Raw genomic sequence first — 22,404 nt, 5'->3', positions numbered from 1 at the left:
TTATTTCCTTTATTCATTGTTTTAGATTTGTTGCGTATATATGTATCGTACGTACGCATGTGTTTTGAGTATGTGGGTGTGTGTGTGTATGGAGATAAGATAAGATAAAGATAACATTGCATTTAAACATTCCACATGGGAACAGAGTGCACAAAATAACATTAAAAAGATGAGAGAGAGAGAGAGAGAGAGAGAGAGAGAGAGAGAGAGAGAGAGAGAGAGAGAGAGAGAGAGAGAGAGAGAGAGAGTGAGTGTGTGTGTGTGTATCTAATCGTGTGTGAAACAGAGCGAGACGGCTAGGTAGGTCACATTCAGGTCAGTGCCGTCTTGGTTTTATTTATGTTCGTGCTTATATCCAATTAAGGTTCTTGACCTAGGCACACTCAGTTATCTGGGTTGTCTGTCCACAACACCAATGTTCGTTGTGTTTATGCCAAGTGTATAATATGCTGGCGACGCTACAGAAAACGTACTAGTAACCCTCAAGCTTACATTTGATCTTTGATCAGAAATTCCCAAATATTTCAGTTACCATCCTCCATTCATAAAAGTTTGTTTCAAAAGAAATAAATCTTGGGCACCACTATTTGTCATTATACACAACACGTTATGTGATACTATAATTAGTATAATATGGGTCTAAGGAATGAGGAACGAGCACAGTAAGTTTGGTGATAATTATCAGGGAGTCATGGAAATCGCTCAGTGCAGTATGTAGGAGACGTTATGTCACGATCTGACAAGACACATCTTCCTATGTGCACATGCTGGTGTGTGTCAGATGTGGTGGCTACATCGACATAAAATGATCAAAGGTGTGACGGAAGCCTGCAAGCGAAAAAACACTTGTACTGAATGGGCTGAACTGTGTGTGGCAAACATCAGGTCAACCCGAAATCAAAAGTGATTTCAAACAACGGAAATTACAAACGTCAAGTTTGTACTTACAGCGAAGTTAAAAACAGATTTTAATCAGGCTGTGGTAACATACTGTGTGCACTGTTCAGTATCAGACCCATCTACAGAACTGGAAATAGACCCCCACTAGTTTACAACCAGAGCTCTGTCGGTGGTGCAAGCTTTGCGTCGGAGCCAAACAAACAGCCGAACAGACGGGGGGTATGAAAACAAATTTTGTTACGATCACACTAACGTCAGGAAGTTGTAATCTAACTCATCAATTCTGAAACGTTACCACACCGTGATTATGGGATTAGGGTTCCCAGGCGCAGAATTTTTAATAGGGGGACCCCAGGGGGTAGTAAATCCATGCCTGCTTTTTATATAATATGTGCATAATATTTTTTATGGGCATTAAAATGGAATTTTAAAAAGCAGCTTTTCTAAAAATATATATATATTAGTGGGGGTGGGTGGGGTGGGTGGGGGGTGGGGGGGGGGGGCCCCAACTAGATACCGTTCTGCAGACTAGTTAAAACTATTGCCACAATCAAGAATAAAAAAAGAAACAAAGAACCAAAAAAAACCCCCAAAAACCCCAACTGGTTAACAGTAATTAACAGAAAACAACAATATGATATACATTAAAATGAATAAATAATTTATTTAACAAAACCGTAATCTTGTTAAAAAAAAAGAAAAAGAAAGGTGATGACTGCGCCACTAGCAGCAGTCAAACAGATACAGTACTCTCTCTCTCTCTCAGACACCACATGAGTCATTGACATATGTGCACCATAATGACCTTGAACCACTTAGAATAAGACTTTTAAATGTTTATTATTCACATTCAAGAATCACCACTGTGACATGACTTAACATGAAAACCATGACTACTAAATGAGATGAACATAATCATTAACATTGAAGTGCATGCTAACTTGTGGTACATGTAAAATGAACATTTAACATATTCTGACACGTAACATTGATGTAATGTTTGTGAATATGAATTAACATGTGCCAAGTAACATGGGTGTAAAAAGAAAAAAAAAAAAAAGGGATGGTAACAAACATGATTTCCTACTTCAAAGTATCTTTTAAATATGATTTAACATCCAACAATATGTAACATGATTCATCACTTTCGAGATTCAAACATACTAGTATGCCACTGAGCATCAGATACAGAAGGAAGTAATTTATTTTCTGTAGCAAAGTAACCAGGAAACCTGACATAAAAACACAGACTAAAAAATCTTCTACCACACTACAGGTTAATTACACTGAGCACGTGCCAGAGCTCACCATGGCCACCCACAGACATCAGGAACTGCAGCAAAAAACTTAACATTATGCAAGCAGGACAACAAAAGTATTAACACATTCCATCTCATCTCTCTCCACAAGACAGTCTAAAGGAGATTTTGACATTATAAAAGATCATAATAGTTTGATCGTGTAAACCTCAATCATAATTTCTCTATTGAATCGTTCAGTTGGAAGGAGGTTGGTAACTTTTAACTTCATTGTTCAAACATTTTAAAAGGGCAATAACTCCTAGCTTCTGTTAAAAGAATATTATGCAGTAAAAAGTAAAAGCAGTTATTTCAATATTTAAACCTCACGAGATGAAAAGTTCAGCTTTAACCTGAACTTTACTGGAACTAGTGAAAAATGGAGTGACGTTTTTTTACTAATAAGGCATCCATTAGCATAGGCAGGATTTTATATTGGGAGGGTAGGGTGGTGGGGGGGGGGGGCACCCTCACTGTTTGTGAGTTGTGTCATAAGGTGAAACATGTAAAAGGTAGTGGAGGGGAAAAGCATCCACCCCAAGTTACCTTACAATGGTTGTAAAGGGGTGTGAACTTTCTAGGAACTTTGGAAATTTTGATTGCATGGCACATTTTGAGAATTTCTAACTGGCTTGAATTTGTGGGAATTTTCAATTTTAAACATTAACGATTTTGTTAACATTAAAAGGAAATGCATTTAATGCCATTGAAAGATTAAAATGAAGAGGTAGAATGCCCCTACCCCCCCCCCCCCCCAAGTTTATGCGAATCTCCAAATAAAAAATAATGTATATAGCTTGCAGCCGTACTGATTAAACAGTATATATAACTCTGTGTGTGAAGTGACACACACTGCTGTAAAATTAACATTTCTGTCATTCTCCCTGGGATAATTGACTAATTAAGTAGTAAAGGTCATAAGCTTTTAGCTAGTGCTGGAAAACCACATGCAGTCACTCGTGTAGCCAGACAGGCTGAAAAATTCCAGGCATTTTCAGTGGAAAATTTTCACTGGGAATATTGGAAATTTACAAGAATTTTGGGTAACTTTTGGGAAGTTTGGAAATTTTCTAAAATATTCAAATGTTGATATTGAATTTCAAAATGTTTTTTTAATTGGGGTACTGTGTACACTTGAAGTAATTCAGAAACACAGACAAGCAACACACCATAGAAACACACCATAGCAACATCATAGCTAACAAAGTTAAAGTTTGTTTTGTTTAACACCACCACTAGAGTACATTGATTATTTTTCATCGGCTATTGGATGTCACACTTTGGTAATTCTAACATATAGTCTTAGAAAGGAAACCAGCTACATTTTCCATTAGTAACATGGGATCTTTTATATGCACCATCCCATAGACAGCATAGCACATACCATGGACTTTGATATACCAGTGATGGACTGGCTGGAACGAGAAATAGCTCAATGGGCCCACCGATGGAAATCATTGCTAATAATGTTATAGGATGAGTGAATTGCAGAACAATATTTAGTACAGTTGTATGAAGAATCATACAAGACCACGACAGTGTCTTATCATGTACGTCCTAAGGGTGCAGATTGCTGTAAGACTTGGCAATGAGCAATTAGCAGTGACTATTTCAATTACAGACAATACCAAGCTGTATCCTACAGATAGCATGAAACATTCATACAACACACAGGCACTGACCAAACAAGTCCAATATGTAGACAACTGGAGGCAGTATTGTACATTAAAATGTTTTTCAAATAAAACAACTAATAACAATGACCACGATATAAAATGTTGACTCGATGATAAAATGCTGTAATGAGCTGATTAGGTCTTCAAGAGTTCCTGAAAAGATACAAAATAACACACAATCAGACAAATACACTGTGAATTACAACATAACAGACGTTAGTATCAGCCAGTGTTTGGCAGATTTACAATCAACAAACATAATCATCGGTACTTAGCACAATGTCTGACAGTTTTGTCAAGAGAAAAAGAAATGATACCTGCTGCCACCACACGGGCTATTCCTACCAATAATCTCAATATGCACTTTCCCATAGGAAGGTCCGTATATACCACTACATTGAGGGCAATCGATCCTGCTGCCACCACACGGGTTATTCCTACCAATAATCTCAATATGCACTTTCCCATAGGAAGGTCCGTATATACCACTACAATGAGGGCAATCGATCCTGCTGCCACCACACGGGCTATACCAATAATCTCAATATGCACTTTCCCATAGGAAGGTCCGTATATACCATGACACTGAAGGCGATCGATCCTGCTGCCACCACACGGGCTATTCCTACCAATAATCTCAATATGCACTTTCCCATAGGAAGGTCCGTATATACCACTACATTGAGGGCAATCGATCCTGCTGCCACCACACGGGCTATACCAATAATCTCAATATGCACTTTCCCATAGGAAGGTCCGTATATACCACTACACTGAAGGCGATCGATCCTGCTGCCACCACACGGGCTATTCCTACCAATAATCTCAATATGCACTTTCCCATAGGAAGGTCCGTATATACCACTACATTGAGGGCGATCGATCCTGCTGCCACCACACGGACTATTCCTACCAATAATCTCAATATGCACTTTCCCATAGGAAGGTCCGTATATACCACTACACTGAAGGCGATCGATCCTGCTGCCACCACACGGGCTATTCCTACCAATAATCTCAATATGCACTTTCCCATAGGAAGGTCCGTATATACCACTACACTGAAAGCGATCGATCCTGCTGCCACCACACGGGCTATTCCTACCAATAATCTCAATATGCACTTTCCCATAGGAAGGTCCGTATATACCACTACATTGAGGGCGATCGATCCTGCTGCCACCACACAGGCTATTCCTACCAATAATTGCAATATGCACTTTCCCATAGGAAGGTCCGTATATACCACTACACTGAGGGCGATCGATCCTGCTGCCACCACACGGGCTATTCCTACCAATAATCTCAATATGCACTTTCCCATAGGAAGGTCCGTATATACCACTACACTGAGGGCGATCGATCCTGCTGCCACCACACGGGCTATTCCTACCAATAATCTCAATATGCACTTTCCCATAGGAAGGTCCGTATATACCACTACACTGAGGGCGATCGATCCTGCTGCCACCACACGGGCTATTCCTACCAAATATCTCAATATGCACTTTCCCATAGGAAGGTCCGTATATACCACTACACTGAGGGCGATCGATCCTGCTGCCACCACACGGGCTATTCCTACCAAATATCTCAATATGCACTTTCCCATAGGAAGGTCCGTATATACCACTACACTGAGGGCGATCAATCCTGCTGCCACCACACGGGCTATTCCTACCAAATATCTCAATATGCACTTTCCCATAGGAAGGTCCGTATATACCACTACATTGAGGGCGATCGATCCTGCTGCCACCACACGGGCTATTCCTACCAATAATCTCAATATGCACTTTCCCATAGGAAGGTCCGTATATACCACTACATTGAGGGCGATCGATCCTGCTGCCACCACACGGGCTATTCCTACCAATTATCTCAATATGCACTTTCCCATAGGAAGGTCCGTATATACCACTACATTGAGGGCGATCGATCCTGCTGCCACCACACGGGCTATTCCTACCAATAATCTCAATATGCACTTTCCCATAGGAAGGTCCGTATATACCACTACACTGAAGGCGATCGATCCTAACAGCAGTGCAAAGACAGTTAAATAAACAACAGTACAAAGAATAAAGTATCAGAAGTAACAACAGAACAGTACAAAAAATTATCAGTAACAGAACAGAAAAAAAAAGAATGAAGTAACAGTAAAATAAACAATAGTATAAAGAAGTAACAGTAAAATAAACCAGTACAAAGAATGAAGTAAAATAAACTGCAGTACAAAGAATGAAGTAACAGTACAATAAACAGTAGTACAAAGAATGAAGTAACAGTAAAATAAACTGCAGTACAAAGAATGGAGTAACAGTAAAACAAACAGCAGTACAAAGAATAAAGTAACAGTAAAATGAACAGCAGTAAAAAGAATGGAGTAACCGTAAAATCAACAGCAGTACAAAGAATGGAGTAACAGTAAAATCAACAGCAGTATAAAGAATGGAGTAACAGTAAAATCAACAGCAGTACAAAGAATGTAGTAACAGTAAAATCAACAGCAGTACAAAGAATGGAGTATCAGTAAAATCAACAGCAGTACAAAGAATGAAGGTACAGTAAAATCAACAGCAGTGCAAAGAATGAAGCAACAATATAATAAACAGCAGTACAAAGAATAAAGTAACAGTAAAATAAACAACAGTACAAAGAATGCTGTAATAGTAAACAATGAAAAAAACTCCCCACCCCTCCCCACAAAAAAGCCCATCTTGAAGTAATCAATATTAAGATGATCAGCAGTACATATAATGACCAGTAAAATACACAGAGGGAGAAAACAATAAGATGCCCACTGGTCACAGATGTTCTTTGCATCTATGCAATCAAAATAAAAGATGGATGGCACAGATAACTGTGATCCGGGTTTTCAATGCCTCAAGCAGATGTCTGAACATAAAGAAACTGGTAAAATTAGCACTGAGGTTAAACATGAAGAGAACCTATAAAACGAAGAACCATGAAAGCAGCAATAAACTGCAGAAAATCAACAGAGTATGTTCAGGAGGGACAGCATGTGTGAACAATTAGACTGCTTTCCTCTGTACTGTATCCTTAATGTTCATTTAACATCAGGTGCAAATCTGAAACAAAGCCATTAACATTTTCAAAATTGTATCATGCCTGTTTCCATAAATGACTTGAAGTCTTCCATTAAGAGAACTGCCCATTTCCAGGATACATCCTTAAAATCAGTCTACCAGTTTCCATCATATCCTATGACATTCATTAGACATATACATATTAGCGTGGCCTCTTAAACCCCCCCAAAAGTCAATGCCCTCCCCCCCAGTGCACCTCTACAGCACCAGTGACAGGTGGCCAGGCTCCCCCCCCCCCCCCCACCCCGTTATCTTACTTACAGAGATCATCAAATGGGATTATCCGCTGTATACTCAGTGCATCCTTCAGCATGTGGTCCCGCAGCGCCCACAATGCACTAGTCACGTTGCCATGGTAACCAGCTCCCTGGCCCAGCCAATGGGTGGGCAGCCTGCTCTCGGGGATACCTGGAGTGTTTTCCCGAGCAGCAGACAAGGTCTTGTCCCAGTCTCCAATCGTCTTGCTTTCAGCATTCAAACCTTCAATGTACCTGGAAACATGATAACAACATTTCTGATAGTTGTTTTGAACATGCCTTGAAAGAGACTTTAAAAAGAATAATAAAAAAAAAAACAATAATAAAAAATCAAATTTGCATTAAAAAATTACTGAAAAGAGAGTGTATCTCTTGTGTACACTACATTACGCTACACTAGAGTGCTTATTAATGTAATTTGATGGAGATATAAAAGATTTTTAAAATTTCATTTGTAATATTTAGTTTATTCATCCAATCTGATATGTCTTATTTTAAACCTACATGTATGTCTATAATATGTAAAAGATTGTCTTGGAAAGCTTGTACCCTACATCTGCAGCACAAAGATTTCATCCTCACACACCAGGAACAGTACATACAGGTCTATAGTTTTACTGGTTGGTAATTATCACAGTACATGTTTATCCAATACATACAGTTATTAAAGAAAGTGGACATGATTGTATAAAACTTGGAGTGTTCCGTCCATGGTGGCCAAGGCCGGTTGGGACAGGTACTTTTAAAAATGTTCTCAATTGAATGTTCCCTATTGAAGTATATTTGTATCATTACATTATCCTTCTAACTTATGACAAGGGTATATCATTTATCTAGAATATCCATCACATCTATCAGAATCACTACATTCCCCTTCTAACTTATGACAAGGGTGTATCATTTATCTAGAATATCCATCACATCTATCAGAATCACTACATTCCCCTTCTAACTTATGACAAGGGTATATCATTTATCTAGAATATCCATCACATCTATCAGAATCACTACATTCCCCTTCTAACTTATGACAAGGGTATATCATTTATCTAGAATATCCATCACATCTATCAGAATCACTACATTCCCCTTCTAACTTATGACAAGGGTGTATCATTTATCTGGAATATCCATCACATCTATCAGAATCACTACATTTCCCTTTGTATCATTACTGATAAACAAAGTCTGAAGTATCTAATGTATGACTGTGGTTTATAATGTACACTGTTCGTATATTTGTATCATTACTGATAAACAAAGTCTGAAGTATCTAATGTATGACTGTGGTTTATAATGTACACTGTTCGTATATTTGTATCATTACTGATAAACAAAGTCTGAAGTATCTAATGTATGACTGTGGTTTATAATGTACACTGTTCGTATATTTGTATCATTACTGATAAACAAAGTCTGAAGTATCTAATGTATGACTGTGGTTTATAATGTACACTGTTCGTATATTTGTATCATTACTGATAAACAAAGTCTGAAGTATCTAATGTATGACTGTGGTTTATAATGTACACTGTTCGTATATTTGTATCATTACTATCAAACTTCACTGACAAATTCACTGCATAGGAAATCAAAGTTTCGACAAGTAGCCAAAGCTGGTAACCACTACAAGTCTCTTTAGTTATGCTGGAGGTAACTTTCCCAATTTTCTTCACTGATGTGCATTGTAATAAATATTATACTATACTTGTTCTTGTAATCTGAAACACAAAACAGTATACCGTAATCAAAATATGTCTGCACAAGGCAGAGTTGAAAGGATGTTTATGGCAAAACCGTGATTGCTTCCAAGATCCACTATTAGGTGCTCGTCCTTAGGACTGCCACTCCATGGGAGATTGTAACAGGATGTTTCATCCCTCTTGCACTGCCTGTAGGACTGCCACTCCCATAGGAGATCGATAACAGGATGTTTCATCCCTCTTGCACAGCCTGTAGGACTGCCATTCCCAAGACTAGCTCAGAAAACCCAAACTTGAACAAGATAGACTGTTCATATTACAAGTCAAGTGTTTTTGCTAATAAGCAGTGTTTGACAAATGTCTGACAAAGTAACTAGCCCTCACTGAAGCTCTGGCTTGTGGCCTGTGTATTACATATACGTGTATGTATATACAGCTGATCATTTTCACTAGCCCAGACTAAAACTCCACTAGTCAGGACTGACTTAATATTCCCTGTATAATTTACCTGATAACCTGTACATATATGTGTATGTTCAGTTCCCAGTGACAACCCCAAGTTTCTAGTTTACATCAGTGTATACTTTACCTGAGATATGCTTCTGAGTGAAGAAGTCTTTGGGTTCTTGGAGGGACGGAAACAAACATTGGAGACGGGGGGCGTGGTGGAGGTGGGGGTGGAACCATTTGCTGAGAATTTGCTGAAAAACATCAAGACATAACCCATTATTACATATCATTCTACAACACAAATAGTACACATATTACAGCAATTACACATTACAGTCAAATTCAATAAATTACTCTTTTTTTTAAATCAGTTATTTGCATATTATTTTGCTGCACATAACCATTTACCACAACCAGCAAGATTTAAACATTCTAGATTAAGCTTTCATTTTGCAGTTTCATTAAAATTACTGAAGTTACCTTATTAAACAGATACAGATGGTAAGAACACCAATTTGAATATCTGGGTAGGAGTGTGGCTCGTGCGGTATTCACATGGGTTCTTCCATACGGAATATCATGATCTGGCTTTGTTTTTTAATTCATCATTACAATTATATTAATGCCAAGAAATTTAAAGACTAAGTACATGTTCATAATAAACAGTAATTTTGGTAGCACTAGAATGTTCATAATAAACAGTAATTTTGGTAGCACGAGAATGTTCATAATAAACAGTAATTTTGGTAGCACTAGAATGTTCATAATAAACAGTAATTTTGGTAGCACAAGAATGTTCATAATAAACAGTAAATTTGGTAGAACTAGAATGTTCATAATAAACAGTAAATTTGGTAGAACTACATAAAGCAAACTATATTACAGCTCAAAATAGCTATTTTATGACATATATTATTTCTGAGTTATGTAGAAGGCTAGACACTGAGTCATTTTAGCACGTTCACACTTGCCATGGTGAACATCAAAGGAAATGGCCTGAAGCACTAGACATTCCTCCAGAAATGTATGCACACATAATAATAAATATGCTCTACTAATATACAACACTGGCCCTCATGGATATCACTACTAAAACATAACTTTATGGATGACAAAACCAATCAATATCTACTGTACTGTTCAACACACCAGCCTTAGGAATACTTGTAATATACATGTAGTCTTAGTATAATTTCAGTCCTTTTGAGATGATAACCCAGTTAGAGATGTGTCATTTTTCAATTTAAATTCGTATCCATGTCCAATGTAGAGTTAAAAAAAGTTTGTTTTGTTTAATGACAACACAAGAGGACATTGGTTTATTAATGATCAGCAAATGAATGTCAAACATTTGGTAATTTTGACTATTTCAGAGGAAACCCGCTACATTTTTCCCATTAGTGGCAAAGGATCTTTGATATGCACCATCCAATAGACAGTGTTCTATTTAGATGATATGAAAACATATGTTAACCATTATAAAGCTGTGTGTTCAGCTTCTGTTTAGTTACACAATTTACTATTAAAACAAAACCCCTCAAAATACAAGTGAACAAGATGTACACATATATGTTGCATTAAGACACTTGATATCCACTGAAAATTCCACAAAATTAAATATCTTGTCTACCATAACCTGACTTGGTGATTAAAGACATAATTTGTGATGTAACATTCATGATCAATTTAGTTCTTTAAAAAAAAAAAAAAAAAAAAAAAAAAGGTTTTATATTAAAATGAAAATTCCTTAATTAAACATTTGTATTTTTAACATGCATTTAGCTGAATATTAATCGATGTAACTATAAACCAGGTTTCATTAATCTATGACTGATAGTTTATGAGAAATGGACCTAAACACATTATCAGAAAAGTAATACCTTTAGTTTTTTTCAAAATTACAAAATGTTTGACATTCAATAGCTGATGATTAATTAGTGGTGTCATGAATTTTATCACCCTGTAGATGTCCTTTGTTTTGTTTTAGTACCTGATAGTGTAATATTGTCAGGTGAGATAGGAAGTTTATTAAAAATTAAAATCTATGATGTTTTGTTTTATATTAGTAAAAGATGTGAGGTGAGATTGAGCTTTAATTAAATAATAATAAAACAAAATATCTCCACCAAAAGCATTGAACTTTATTTTCAGCAGCGTTAAACCAAAGGATTACAACTGTTTTGACTAGATCTTAAAACATATGCTTACATGTGAAACCTAATCACTACTAGCTTCCGTTTTTTGACCTACATGTATCCAATTTTGTTCGTTTCTCGAACACCTCAAAAGTATATCTGTCAGATTTATTTTGCCAAATGTTACATTGTACCAGCTGTAAGTGTTTCTTAAAGATGTCAAATCAAAGATGTAGGAAACACAAAAATAGAAACAAAAATGAGGGGGGAAAAAACAAAATAAAAGTCTGTTGTTTTGTACGAGTGCAAACGTGATGAGTACAGCAGTGTACTTTTGGGTATAGTGTGTGTGCGAAAAACTGTGTCAGCAAGAATGTATGTGTACTGACATAAACCAAGAGTAAAAGACTTGTACACCATCCAACGGTGTGAAAAAACACGTACACACACAGCTAGTGTGTCAGTTTCTTGGCAACGTAACAACTAGTTGTACTAGTTTCTGGATAACAACATTAATCAGTGGTTAATGTTTATTATCTCCTCAATACGCTACCCTTATACCTCCAGCTGAAAGGCTTTCACTTATTCTGACACTCAATATCCTGTCTTGGAAAATAATTGCACCAGATTAATGTTATACACATTATTAACTTTGACAATCTGCTAACTATAGACTATGCACATGTCTTTGTCCAAATCATGCATGTTTGGGCTAGGAGTGATTATTATAAAGGTTAAACTAATTGCTCAATATAACTAAACAAATTATCAATAGTAATCTGACAGATCTATAATAATCGATACAGTGAAAATGTTTAATCCTCATTTCTTACAGAACACGTTTAAAATGTCTTTAACAAGTTTATTATAATATTATATACACTGTACATGTACCTAACATATCAACAATAACAATTTTTATAACATGGTATTAGTAGGTAAAATAAATGCTAAACAAAATTTATTTTTCAAATAAAATATAATTCTGAAGAAAACAAATGTGTTAGTAGAAATATATAATACATAAATATGAAAAGTGTTAGCGAGTATAATTATTAAATGATATAAAATATTGTAAGTTTAAGTGTTAATAAATACCAGCTGTTACAAAGTGTTAGAAATATGCATATTTTGCCAAGCAGAAAGGATTTGAAGAGTTAACACACCACTGTCTAGTGAAGGTAGTCGAACTAAGATGAAGTAAGCTAAGTCGAACAAAGATGATGTAAACTGTGTACAGTGATATTTACCATGGTTAGTCAGTGTAGAGATACATTAGTATTTTATCTGCTACTAGTACATGTACATCAGGCAGCAGTCTATCAAACTTTATCATCAATCTAATATTAAATATTTTTTACATTAAAATACTTGTGGTAATCTAACTAATGATCACTGATCCAGTTTCCTTTCTAAGAGTTACTACTATTCAGACAATAAACTTTAGGAAATTTATTTAACTGATGTTCATGCTCTCAAACATGGATTCAAATATATGCCAAACACTACCACTCATATCAGTTCTAAACAAATGTGAACTAAAGAAACCTTTAAGTTCATCACTAATTTGCTATCATACACATCTTCATAATTCTAAGCATCTCTAGGTTGAATTACCTATGCTGATAGGTACAAGATAAGAGTTACTGCTGCAACTTGATAGGCTTATCACCAAGCTAACAGAGGATATTACTGATACACACTGCATCACTGCCATGTGATAACCTGCCATCATATAATACACTGTCATGTGATATACAAACTGATTGGTTACTGGACAAACACACTGACTTAACACTGTACCGACAGACAACTAATTTATTAATGTACGTAGTAAGTACTGACACATAATACCACACAACAGATTCTGATTAGCATCACACAACAGATTTCACCAAGGACATAATCAGCTGGCAAAAACACTGTTTAAGGGGCACTATATATAGATGTAAGATCTGAGAAGAATATATGGTAACACTCTGCGTGATCCTGAGAGGGGTTGGGTATCAGGTGAAGTGGAGACTATTTCAGAGGACTGTGGTAAACCTCTGCCCGGGACTACTCCACGGGCAACCTCTGATATACAGCACACATCAAAGCAGTACCCTCTAAGAGGAGTACCACGTGTGATGAATTGTCTAGACAAGATGAAACATTTACGAGCCGACACTTGATTACCAAGAGGACATCATCAACATGAAATGTTTCTCACCTAGCAACTCAATACAATATGTGGCACACTATCGATGACAACCAAACTTTAACAACACTTTAAAAACAAACACAATTTAACAATGTAAATTAAACCAAATATTTAGTTTTTTGTTACTTAACATTCTGCAATCTTGACACAAAATCTGATCATCATGTACAACAATTAGGTCTACAATAAGAGCCAAAACTAAGTGGAAATTTAATCATACTTGAAGTTTACCCTGTCGTAAACCAGATGTTGATGGCTAAAAAGACAGATGGAAAACATAATTCTACTGACTTTCATTATCTGTATGTGTTGTATGCAAGCCGAACATTTTTGATGAAAGATATCACTTACTAATACCATACAAATAAACCTGTACTAAGTCGATATCGGTCATGAGAAACCATCTTATTACTGTCCAACTAGTTATTATACTGTCAAACATGTTACAGCTGTCCAAAATGTTACAACTGTCCAACATGTTACAACTGTCAAACATATTGCTGTTATTTTTGTTCAAAATGTTATAACTGTTCAACATGATATAACTAACAATATCATTATTGTCCAACATGTTAATTGTCCAACATGACTGTTCACCATGTTAGTAATGTCCAAAAAAAAATCCACATTCCAAATCCCCCTAGAACTAAAGTAAACACTACTAAAGTAATCCAACCAGTTCAGCATATACTCATATACTCATGTACATATATATATATTGTGAAAATTTTATTTTAAAAAATGCTGCATATACCAGCATTTGTCATGGTCAATTCTATTAGTAATGCAGGAAACTGCATTTCAAGACATTTACTTTTCAAAATGTTACAGAAGAACATGCTCTACCCACCAACCCTCACAATAATTTAATCTGTCTACCTCCTGTGCCTGAAGGTCAATATTTGAATAGACACTCCCCCATCCCCACTCCACCACCCCCACCCTGAGGCTTTGTGCTTGAGGCACTGTATCTGCTAGAGTCTAGAATCCCCCCTCCAAAACATTCCTATGCATGCACTTGCTAATAGTTATAGTGCATATATCAAATTACTGGTAGGGACTCTCTTCCACAACACACAATCTATTACTTCAAGGTCAATTCAGAGTTTCCTGCAGCACACAGAACGACTCTTACAAAATACAATAATTACAGCAGGAGTGTTTTCACACCTAATGACAGGTCACACACATGGCGAAGCAATATTGTAATCACCTGGAAATCATTTTAAACTTGACCAACTTGTGCATTATTATTGTTTCAATAAAGCTCTAGAAATGTGAGTCGATACAGGCAACTCCCCGTAACCTTGCTCATAGCACATTTGGAAATTAGCAAGGGAATTCTGTTAAAAATCTGAAACATATGTTACTGGTATTATACTTCCATTACTAGTACACTGCTAAGTTAAAACAAATATGATTACACTTAACTGAAACAAATATTTGAATACAAGCATTGACAGCTGTGCACAATATATTGAATTTCTTACTTAAACAATATATTTCTGAGATACACATGGCAGAATTTCAGATATTTAGATTGCTGTCAGTAAATTAAATATATTAAAAGGGCATTACCAAAGTTGCGTACAATTGGTTTCCTGCCAAAGGTATTGTTTTAAAATGTGAAAATTATTAATTCAACTACATATATACTCTTCAAAAAAAGAAACGCAAAAGGGTACAAATGGGTTATAACTCCGATTTTATGTTTCCTACCGGTTCATGCTTTGTGAATATAAGGTCATTGCATGTCCCAAACACATTCTCACGGTTACATTCGATAAAACGCAGCTACTGTACAATAAAGTTCCAAAATGTGAATATTCGCAAAAACGCAGCCACGTGCAAACCATGTCACCACTGCACGTGCGTTGTCTGCACGTGCAACATGAACACCGACAGTATAAAAGTGCAGGGTGTTCGCTTGCCTGGCCTCTGTATCTGGCCGACAGTTGACAATCCAGGACATGCCACGTCTCAGTGAACCGCAGAGAAACAATGCCATCGGCCGACTAGACGCAGGTGAATCCAGAACGGCCGTTGCCAGGGCATTCCATGTGTCCCCAAGCACCATCTCCAGACTGTGGGACCGTTACCAGCAACATGGATCAACACGTGACCTCCCTAGATCCAGTCGACCACGGGTCACTACCCCCGGGCAGGACCGCTACATCCGGGTACGCCACCTTCGGGAACGATTGACTACTGCCACCTCCACAGCCGCAGCAATACCAGGTTTGCGCAGGATATCCGACCAGACCGTACGGAACCGCCTACGTGAGGTAGGAATTCGTGCCAGACGTCCAGTTCGAGGTGTCATCTTAACACCACAACACCGTCGACTCCGACTGCAGTGGTGCCAGATTCATCAACAATGGCCTCAACTGTGATGGAGACAGGTGTGGTTCAGTGACGAGTCCCGATTTCTGCTCCGACGTCATGATGGAAGATGTCGCGTGTATAGGCGTCGTGGTGAACGTTATGCGGCAAACTGTGTGCAGGAAGTGGACAGATTCGGCGGAGGTAGTGTCATGGTGTGGGCAGCCATCTCACACACTGGCAGAACTGACCTGGTCCACGTGCAGGGCAACCTGAATGCACAGGGCTACATTAACCAGATCCTCCGGCCACACATCGTTCCAGTTATGGCCAACGCCAACGCAGTGTTCCAACATGACAACGCCAGGCCTCACACAGCACGTCTCACAACGGCTTTCCTACAGAACAACAACATTAATGTCCTTCCTTGGCCATCGACATCACCGGATTTGAACCCAATTGAGCATCTATGGGACGAGTTGGACCAACGCCTCCGACAGCGACAGCCACAGCCCCAGACCCTGCCCGAGCTGGCAGCAGCCTTGCAGGCCGAGTGGGCCACCATCCCCCGAGACGTCATCCGTACTCTGGTTGCTTCAATGGGCAGGCGGTGCCAGGCAGTTGTCAACACACGCGGAGGCCACACCCGGTATTGACTCCAGATGACCTTGACCTTGGTGGTGTGTCCTATCACTTACTCACAATGGACTAGAGTGAATTGTGAACAATCCTGCAACATTTGGTAATTATCGGACTCACCATTCAATAATTAAATCAATTCTCCAAATGTTACGACAATGTCGTTTTGCGTTTCTTCTTTTGAAGAGTATATATTCTCCTAAAAAAACCTGTCTGATATCAGGTTTATGTGCAAATATCTACTCCTAAATCTTTGGGACAGTTCAAAGGAAAACAAAACTGGAGGCCAAAAGAGAGGAAGTCTGAAAAGCAAGAGTTCAACCAGAAAATGTGTCACATTTTTGTGTTTACTTTCAGATTTCTCCTGTTTACACTCTGTGCCAGCACCGTACAATCACGATTGTCATCAAATTAATTAGGCAAAGATTAGGTATGCAACTGACAAATTTGTAATTAATGATCATAAATTAATGTAAAATTAATCAAATATTGTATATGCAAGTATAAAGTTTAAGCGTGAAAAGTTATTTGGACTAGATCACGTGGTTGTGGTAGGAGTTAGGGGTAGCTGGTTCTAATCTCAAGACCTAAACAGATGTTGTTACATTTACAACATTGTGTAACGGTACATCATCGTGTAACGGTACATCGTGTAACGGTACATCATCGTGTAATGGTACATCGTGTAACAGTACAACATCGTGTAATGGTACATCGTATAACGGTACAACATCGTGTAATGGTACATCGTGTAACAGTACAACATCGTGTAATGGTACATCGTGTAACGGTACAACATCGTGTAATGGTACATCGTGTAACAGTACAACATCGTGTAATGGTACAACATCGTGTAACGGTACAACATCGTGTAACGGTACATCATCGTGTAACAGTACAACATCGTGTAACAGTACAACATCGTGTAATGGTACATCGTGTAACAGTACAACATCGTGTAATGGTACAACATCATGTAACAGTACATCATGTAACAGTACAACATCGTGTAACTGTACAACATCGTGTAACAGTACAACATCATGTAATGGTACATCGTGTAACAGTACAACATCGTGTAATGGTACAACATCGTGTAACAGTACAACATCGTGTAACAGTACAACATCGTGTAACGGTACAACATCATGTAATGGTACATCGTGTAACAGTACAACATCGTGTAACGGTACAACATCATGTAACGGTACAACATCATGTAACGGTACAACATCGTGTAACAGTACAACATCATGTAATGGTACAACATCGTGTAACAGTACAACATCATGTAATGGTACAACATCGTGTAACAGTACAACATCATGTAACGGTACAACATCGTGTAACAGTACAACATCATGTAATGGTACAACATCGTGTAATGGTACAACATCGTGTAACGGTACAACATCGTGTAACGGTACAACATCGTGTAATGGTACATCGTGTAACAGTACAACATCGTGTAACAGTACAACATCGTGTAACAGTACAACATCGTGTAATGGTACAACATCGTGTAACAGTACAACATCGTGTAACAGTACAACATCGTGTAACGGTACAACATCATGTAATGGTACATCGTGTAACAGTACAACATCGTGTAACGGTACAACATCATGTAACGGTACAACATCATGTAATGGTACAACATCGTGTAACAGTACAACATCATGTAATGGTACAACATCGTGTAACGGTACAACATCGTGTAACGGTACAACATCGTGTAATGGTACATCGTGTAACAGTACAACATCGTGTAACAGTACAACATCGTGTAACAGTACAACATCGTGTAACGGTACAACATCGTGTAACGGTACAACATCATGTAATGGTACATCGTGTAACAGTACAACATCGTGTAACGGTACAACATCATGTAACGGTACAACATCATGTAACGGTACAACATCGTGTAACAGTACAACATCATGTAATGGTACAACATCGTGTAATGGTACAACATCGTGTAACGGTACAACATCGTGTAACGGTACAACATCGTGTAATGGTACATCGTGTAACAGTACATCGTGTAACAGTACAACATCATGTAATGGTACAACATCGTGTAATGGTACAACATCGTGTAACGGTACAACATCGTGTAACGGTACATCGTGTAATGGTACATCGTGTAACAGTACAACATCGTGTAATGGTACAACATCATGTAACAGTACATCGTGTAACAGTACAACATCGTGCAATGGTACATCGTGTAACAGTACAACATTGTGTAATGGTACATCGTGTAACAGTACAACATCGTGTAATGGTACATCGTGTAACAGTACAACATCGTGTAACAGTACATCGTGTAATGGTACAACATCGTGTAACAGTACAACATCGTGTAACAGTACAACATCGTGTAACAGTACAACATCGTGTAATGGTACATCGTGTAACAGTACAACATCGTGTAATGGTACATCGTGTAACAGTACAAGATCGTGTAACGGTACATCATGTAACAGTACAACATCGTGTAACGGTACATCGTGTAACAGTACAACATCATGTAACAGTACAACAGCTAATAAAAATACAGTGAAACCCCTCTAAACCAGAAACCCACAGGACTTAGTAAAAAGTCCAGTTTTAACGGTTATCTGGTTTAGTGAGGTTACATGTGTGTTCTGTACTAGTATTTAAAAAATAACCCTTGAAAACATTTCTGCTTTTAAGGGAATTCCAGTCCACCAGACAGTCTGGTTTTATGGGAATTCTGGTTTACAGAGGGTCTGGTTTTGAGGGGTTTCACTGCACATGGCTGCACCTAGTGCTTAGAGGTGATGTAGAAGACATAACAACATTTTATCAACAATACTTTTACACACACACACACACACACACACACACACACACACACACACACACACACACACACACACACACACACACACACACACACACACACACACACACACACACACACGTAATTCTATTTGGACATATATTATATTAGGGTTATTTATTATTTTTCGAACAAACAGCACTACTGTGTACCATTCATTGTGTCCTTTAAACCTTGCATGACTTTGCAGGAAGTGAACTAGCTGCTGTAATTATCATTGACCTTAAAACTGGTTAGGCTTGATCAATCACTATTAATTCTTACTGTGGCTTCCAAGAGCAGGAAAGGTCAAGTGTCATGAGAGTAAATGAGGAGAGGTGTGTACTATATAACATGAAATCTAAACAATATGGTAGACAAACAGTAAAAGTGTTGTTTGTTTAATGACACCACTGGAACACATTAATTTATTAATTATTGGCTATTGTAGGTCAAACAGTTGGTCATTTTGACATATGTCAGAGGAAACCCGCTACATTTTTTCTAATGCAGCAAGGGACCTTTTATACGCACTTCACAGAGGCAGAATAGCACATACCATGGCCTTTCATATACCAATCATGGTGCACTGGCTGAAACGAAAAAATAGCTCAATGGGCTCACCGACGGGGATCGATCCCAAACCAACTGTGCATCAAGAGAGTGCTTTACCACTACTGGGCTATGGCCCGCCCTCAACAAACAGTAAATGAAATCTATACAGTGTAGTATGACAAACAGTAAATGAAATCTACACAGTGTTTATGATCAGGGCTTTAGATGTCACTAATTTGGGCACAATGGAGACTTTGGTCTTTACCGAGTACAGGATGGTCGTTTTAGTATGACAGAGTAAATGGAATCTATACAGTGTAGTATGACAAACAGTAAATGGAATCTATACAGTGTAGTATGACAAACAGTAAATGAAATCTATACAGTGTAGTATGACAAACAGTAAACAAAATCTATGCTGTGTAGTTTGACACAGTAAACGAACTCTGTACTTTGCAATAAAACAAATAGCAAATGAAATCTAAGCTGCAATATGATAAACCACAAAAACAAATCTACCTTAGCCCCAGTCCACTTTAAAACAGATTGCTGTATATTACGCAACTGGAAGATTATGGATGTTTGGACAGATTTATTTTTAAAATTTGTTTTGGCATTGAAATGCTGATGTAATTTACTACAAATATAGCTGTTAATATTAATTATGTGTTCCACAATCTTAACTTTCTAGGTCCAGTGTCCTAATGCACCATATCATTTATAACTCATTTAATATAATGTTGTATAGCTTTTTAAATAGGGCCATTAATGTTTGAACATGAGTTTTGCAAAGCTAAATCCCACATTAGTTACCAATTACATGTAGTTGGTATGAATTTATTATGAGCTTTATTAGAAAAAATCTGATGGACTAACAGATTAGACAGTATCATAAAGATCAAGAACAGCCTAAAAATCAAAACAACTCAAGCCAAAAAATGAGCAAATTTTACAAACAGTATTACAAGCAAACAGCACACAGAAATCAAAGAACTGATATAGACTGGAAAAACAAAGATTTTCTTTGGACTCCCACAAAGTAAACAAGTTTATTTTCTCAACCCAGTTTGGGTGAACCTCACACAGCTTGCGGTGTGTCTCACAGAAGCAGTGTTCAATACATCAGAAGAGGAAACAGTAGCCTGTCTGTCTAATACACGATGCCCGCACAGCAAGTAGATTCGATTCACAAAGAACAAAGAAAGAAAGAAAGAAAGAAATGTTTTATTTAACGACGCACTCAACACATTTTATTTATGGTTATATGGCATCAGACATATGGTTAAGGACCACACAGATTTTGAGAGGAAACCCGCTGTCGCCACTACATGGGCTACTCTTTCTGATTAGCAGCAAGGGATCTTTTATTTGCGCTTCCCACAGGCAGGATAGCACAAATCATGGCCTTTGTTGAACCAGTTATGGATAACTGGTCGGTGCAAGTGGTTTACACCTACCCATTGAGCCTTGCGGAGCACTCACTCAGGGTTTGGAGTCGGTATCTGGATTAAAAATCCCATGCCTCGACTGGGATCCAAACCCAGTACCTATCAGCCTATAGACCGATGGCCTAACCACTACGCCACCGAGGCCGGTCACAAAGAACAAGCAGTCCACTGTAGTTACAAGCATGACTAGTAAAAACCTGCTCAAATAGCCACCTGCAGAATCCAGCCACCAGTCTTCATAATTACCCATAATAAACACCATTATTCCAACCACCTGTCCAGAGACACTACCCCTTTTTTGAAACAGACACATCTAATATCATGTCATGTTATATGGGGGGTTTTACAATTTGTTGTAGCACATGCCTGTCCTGGACAGGAAAGGGTTGGGTGGGTGGAAGAGGGGACTGCCACCTGTCCTCAAATATTATTCATATTAAACCTCTCATTCCAGCCACCTGTCTTAACACTACCTGTACTATTAAACATCTACCTAGAGTATCCAGCCACCTGTCTTAACATAATACCCATATTAAACACCTCTCATTCCAGCCACCTGTCCATAGACATTACCTTTATCACACAGACACCTCAAGTATCCAACCACCTATCTTAACATTATGTCTATTAAACACCATCTATTCCTGCCACCTGTCCATAGAAATTACCCCTATTAAACAGTCACCTCCTTTATCCAGCCACATGTATACTACCCCTATTAACAGCCACCTCCTTATCCAGCCACCTGTGTTAAGACACTATATGGAGTACTGCTGTAGCATGACAAGAGGTAACTTGGTTAATGCCGTTCATCACGTTTACCCTGGACTGGTAAACGGTGTCCAAAAAACAGGACA

The 22,404-nt window shown here is 38.0% G+C and overlaps 1 protein-coding gene across 9 annotated transcripts in view; it reads right to left on the bottom strand.

The window, feature by feature from the left end:
- Positions 1-3,525: 3,525 nt before the first annotated feature.
- The window catches only part of LOC121369369 (protein polybromo-1-like), a 77,672-nt gene continuing 58,793 nt past the window's right edge, over positions 3,526-22,404 (bottom strand). For all 9 annotated transcript variants that reach the window (XM_041494416.1, XM_041494422.1, XM_041494423.1 and 6 more), the window contains 3 exons: positions 9,534-9,645; positions 7,246-7,475; positions 3,526-4,027 (listed from right to left, as the gene is read on the bottom strand). In XM_041494416.1, coding sequence (XP_041350350.1) covers positions 4,026-4,027; positions 7,246-7,475; positions 9,534-9,645 — 344 coding nt within the window. In that variant the 3' untranslated portion in view covers positions 3,526-4,025. The remainder of the gene's footprint in view (positions 4,028-7,245; positions 7,476-9,533; positions 9,646-22,404) is intronic.

This window comes from Gigantopelta aegis, chromosome 3, assembly GCF_016097555.1.
Source record: "Gigantopelta aegis isolate Gae_Host chromosome 3, Gae_host_genome, whole genome shotgun sequence".
NCBI lineage: Eukaryota > Metazoa > Mollusca > Gastropoda > Neomphalida > Peltospiridae > Gigantopelta > Gigantopelta aegis.
This window is presented reverse-complemented; position numbering and strand designations above follow the sequence as displayed.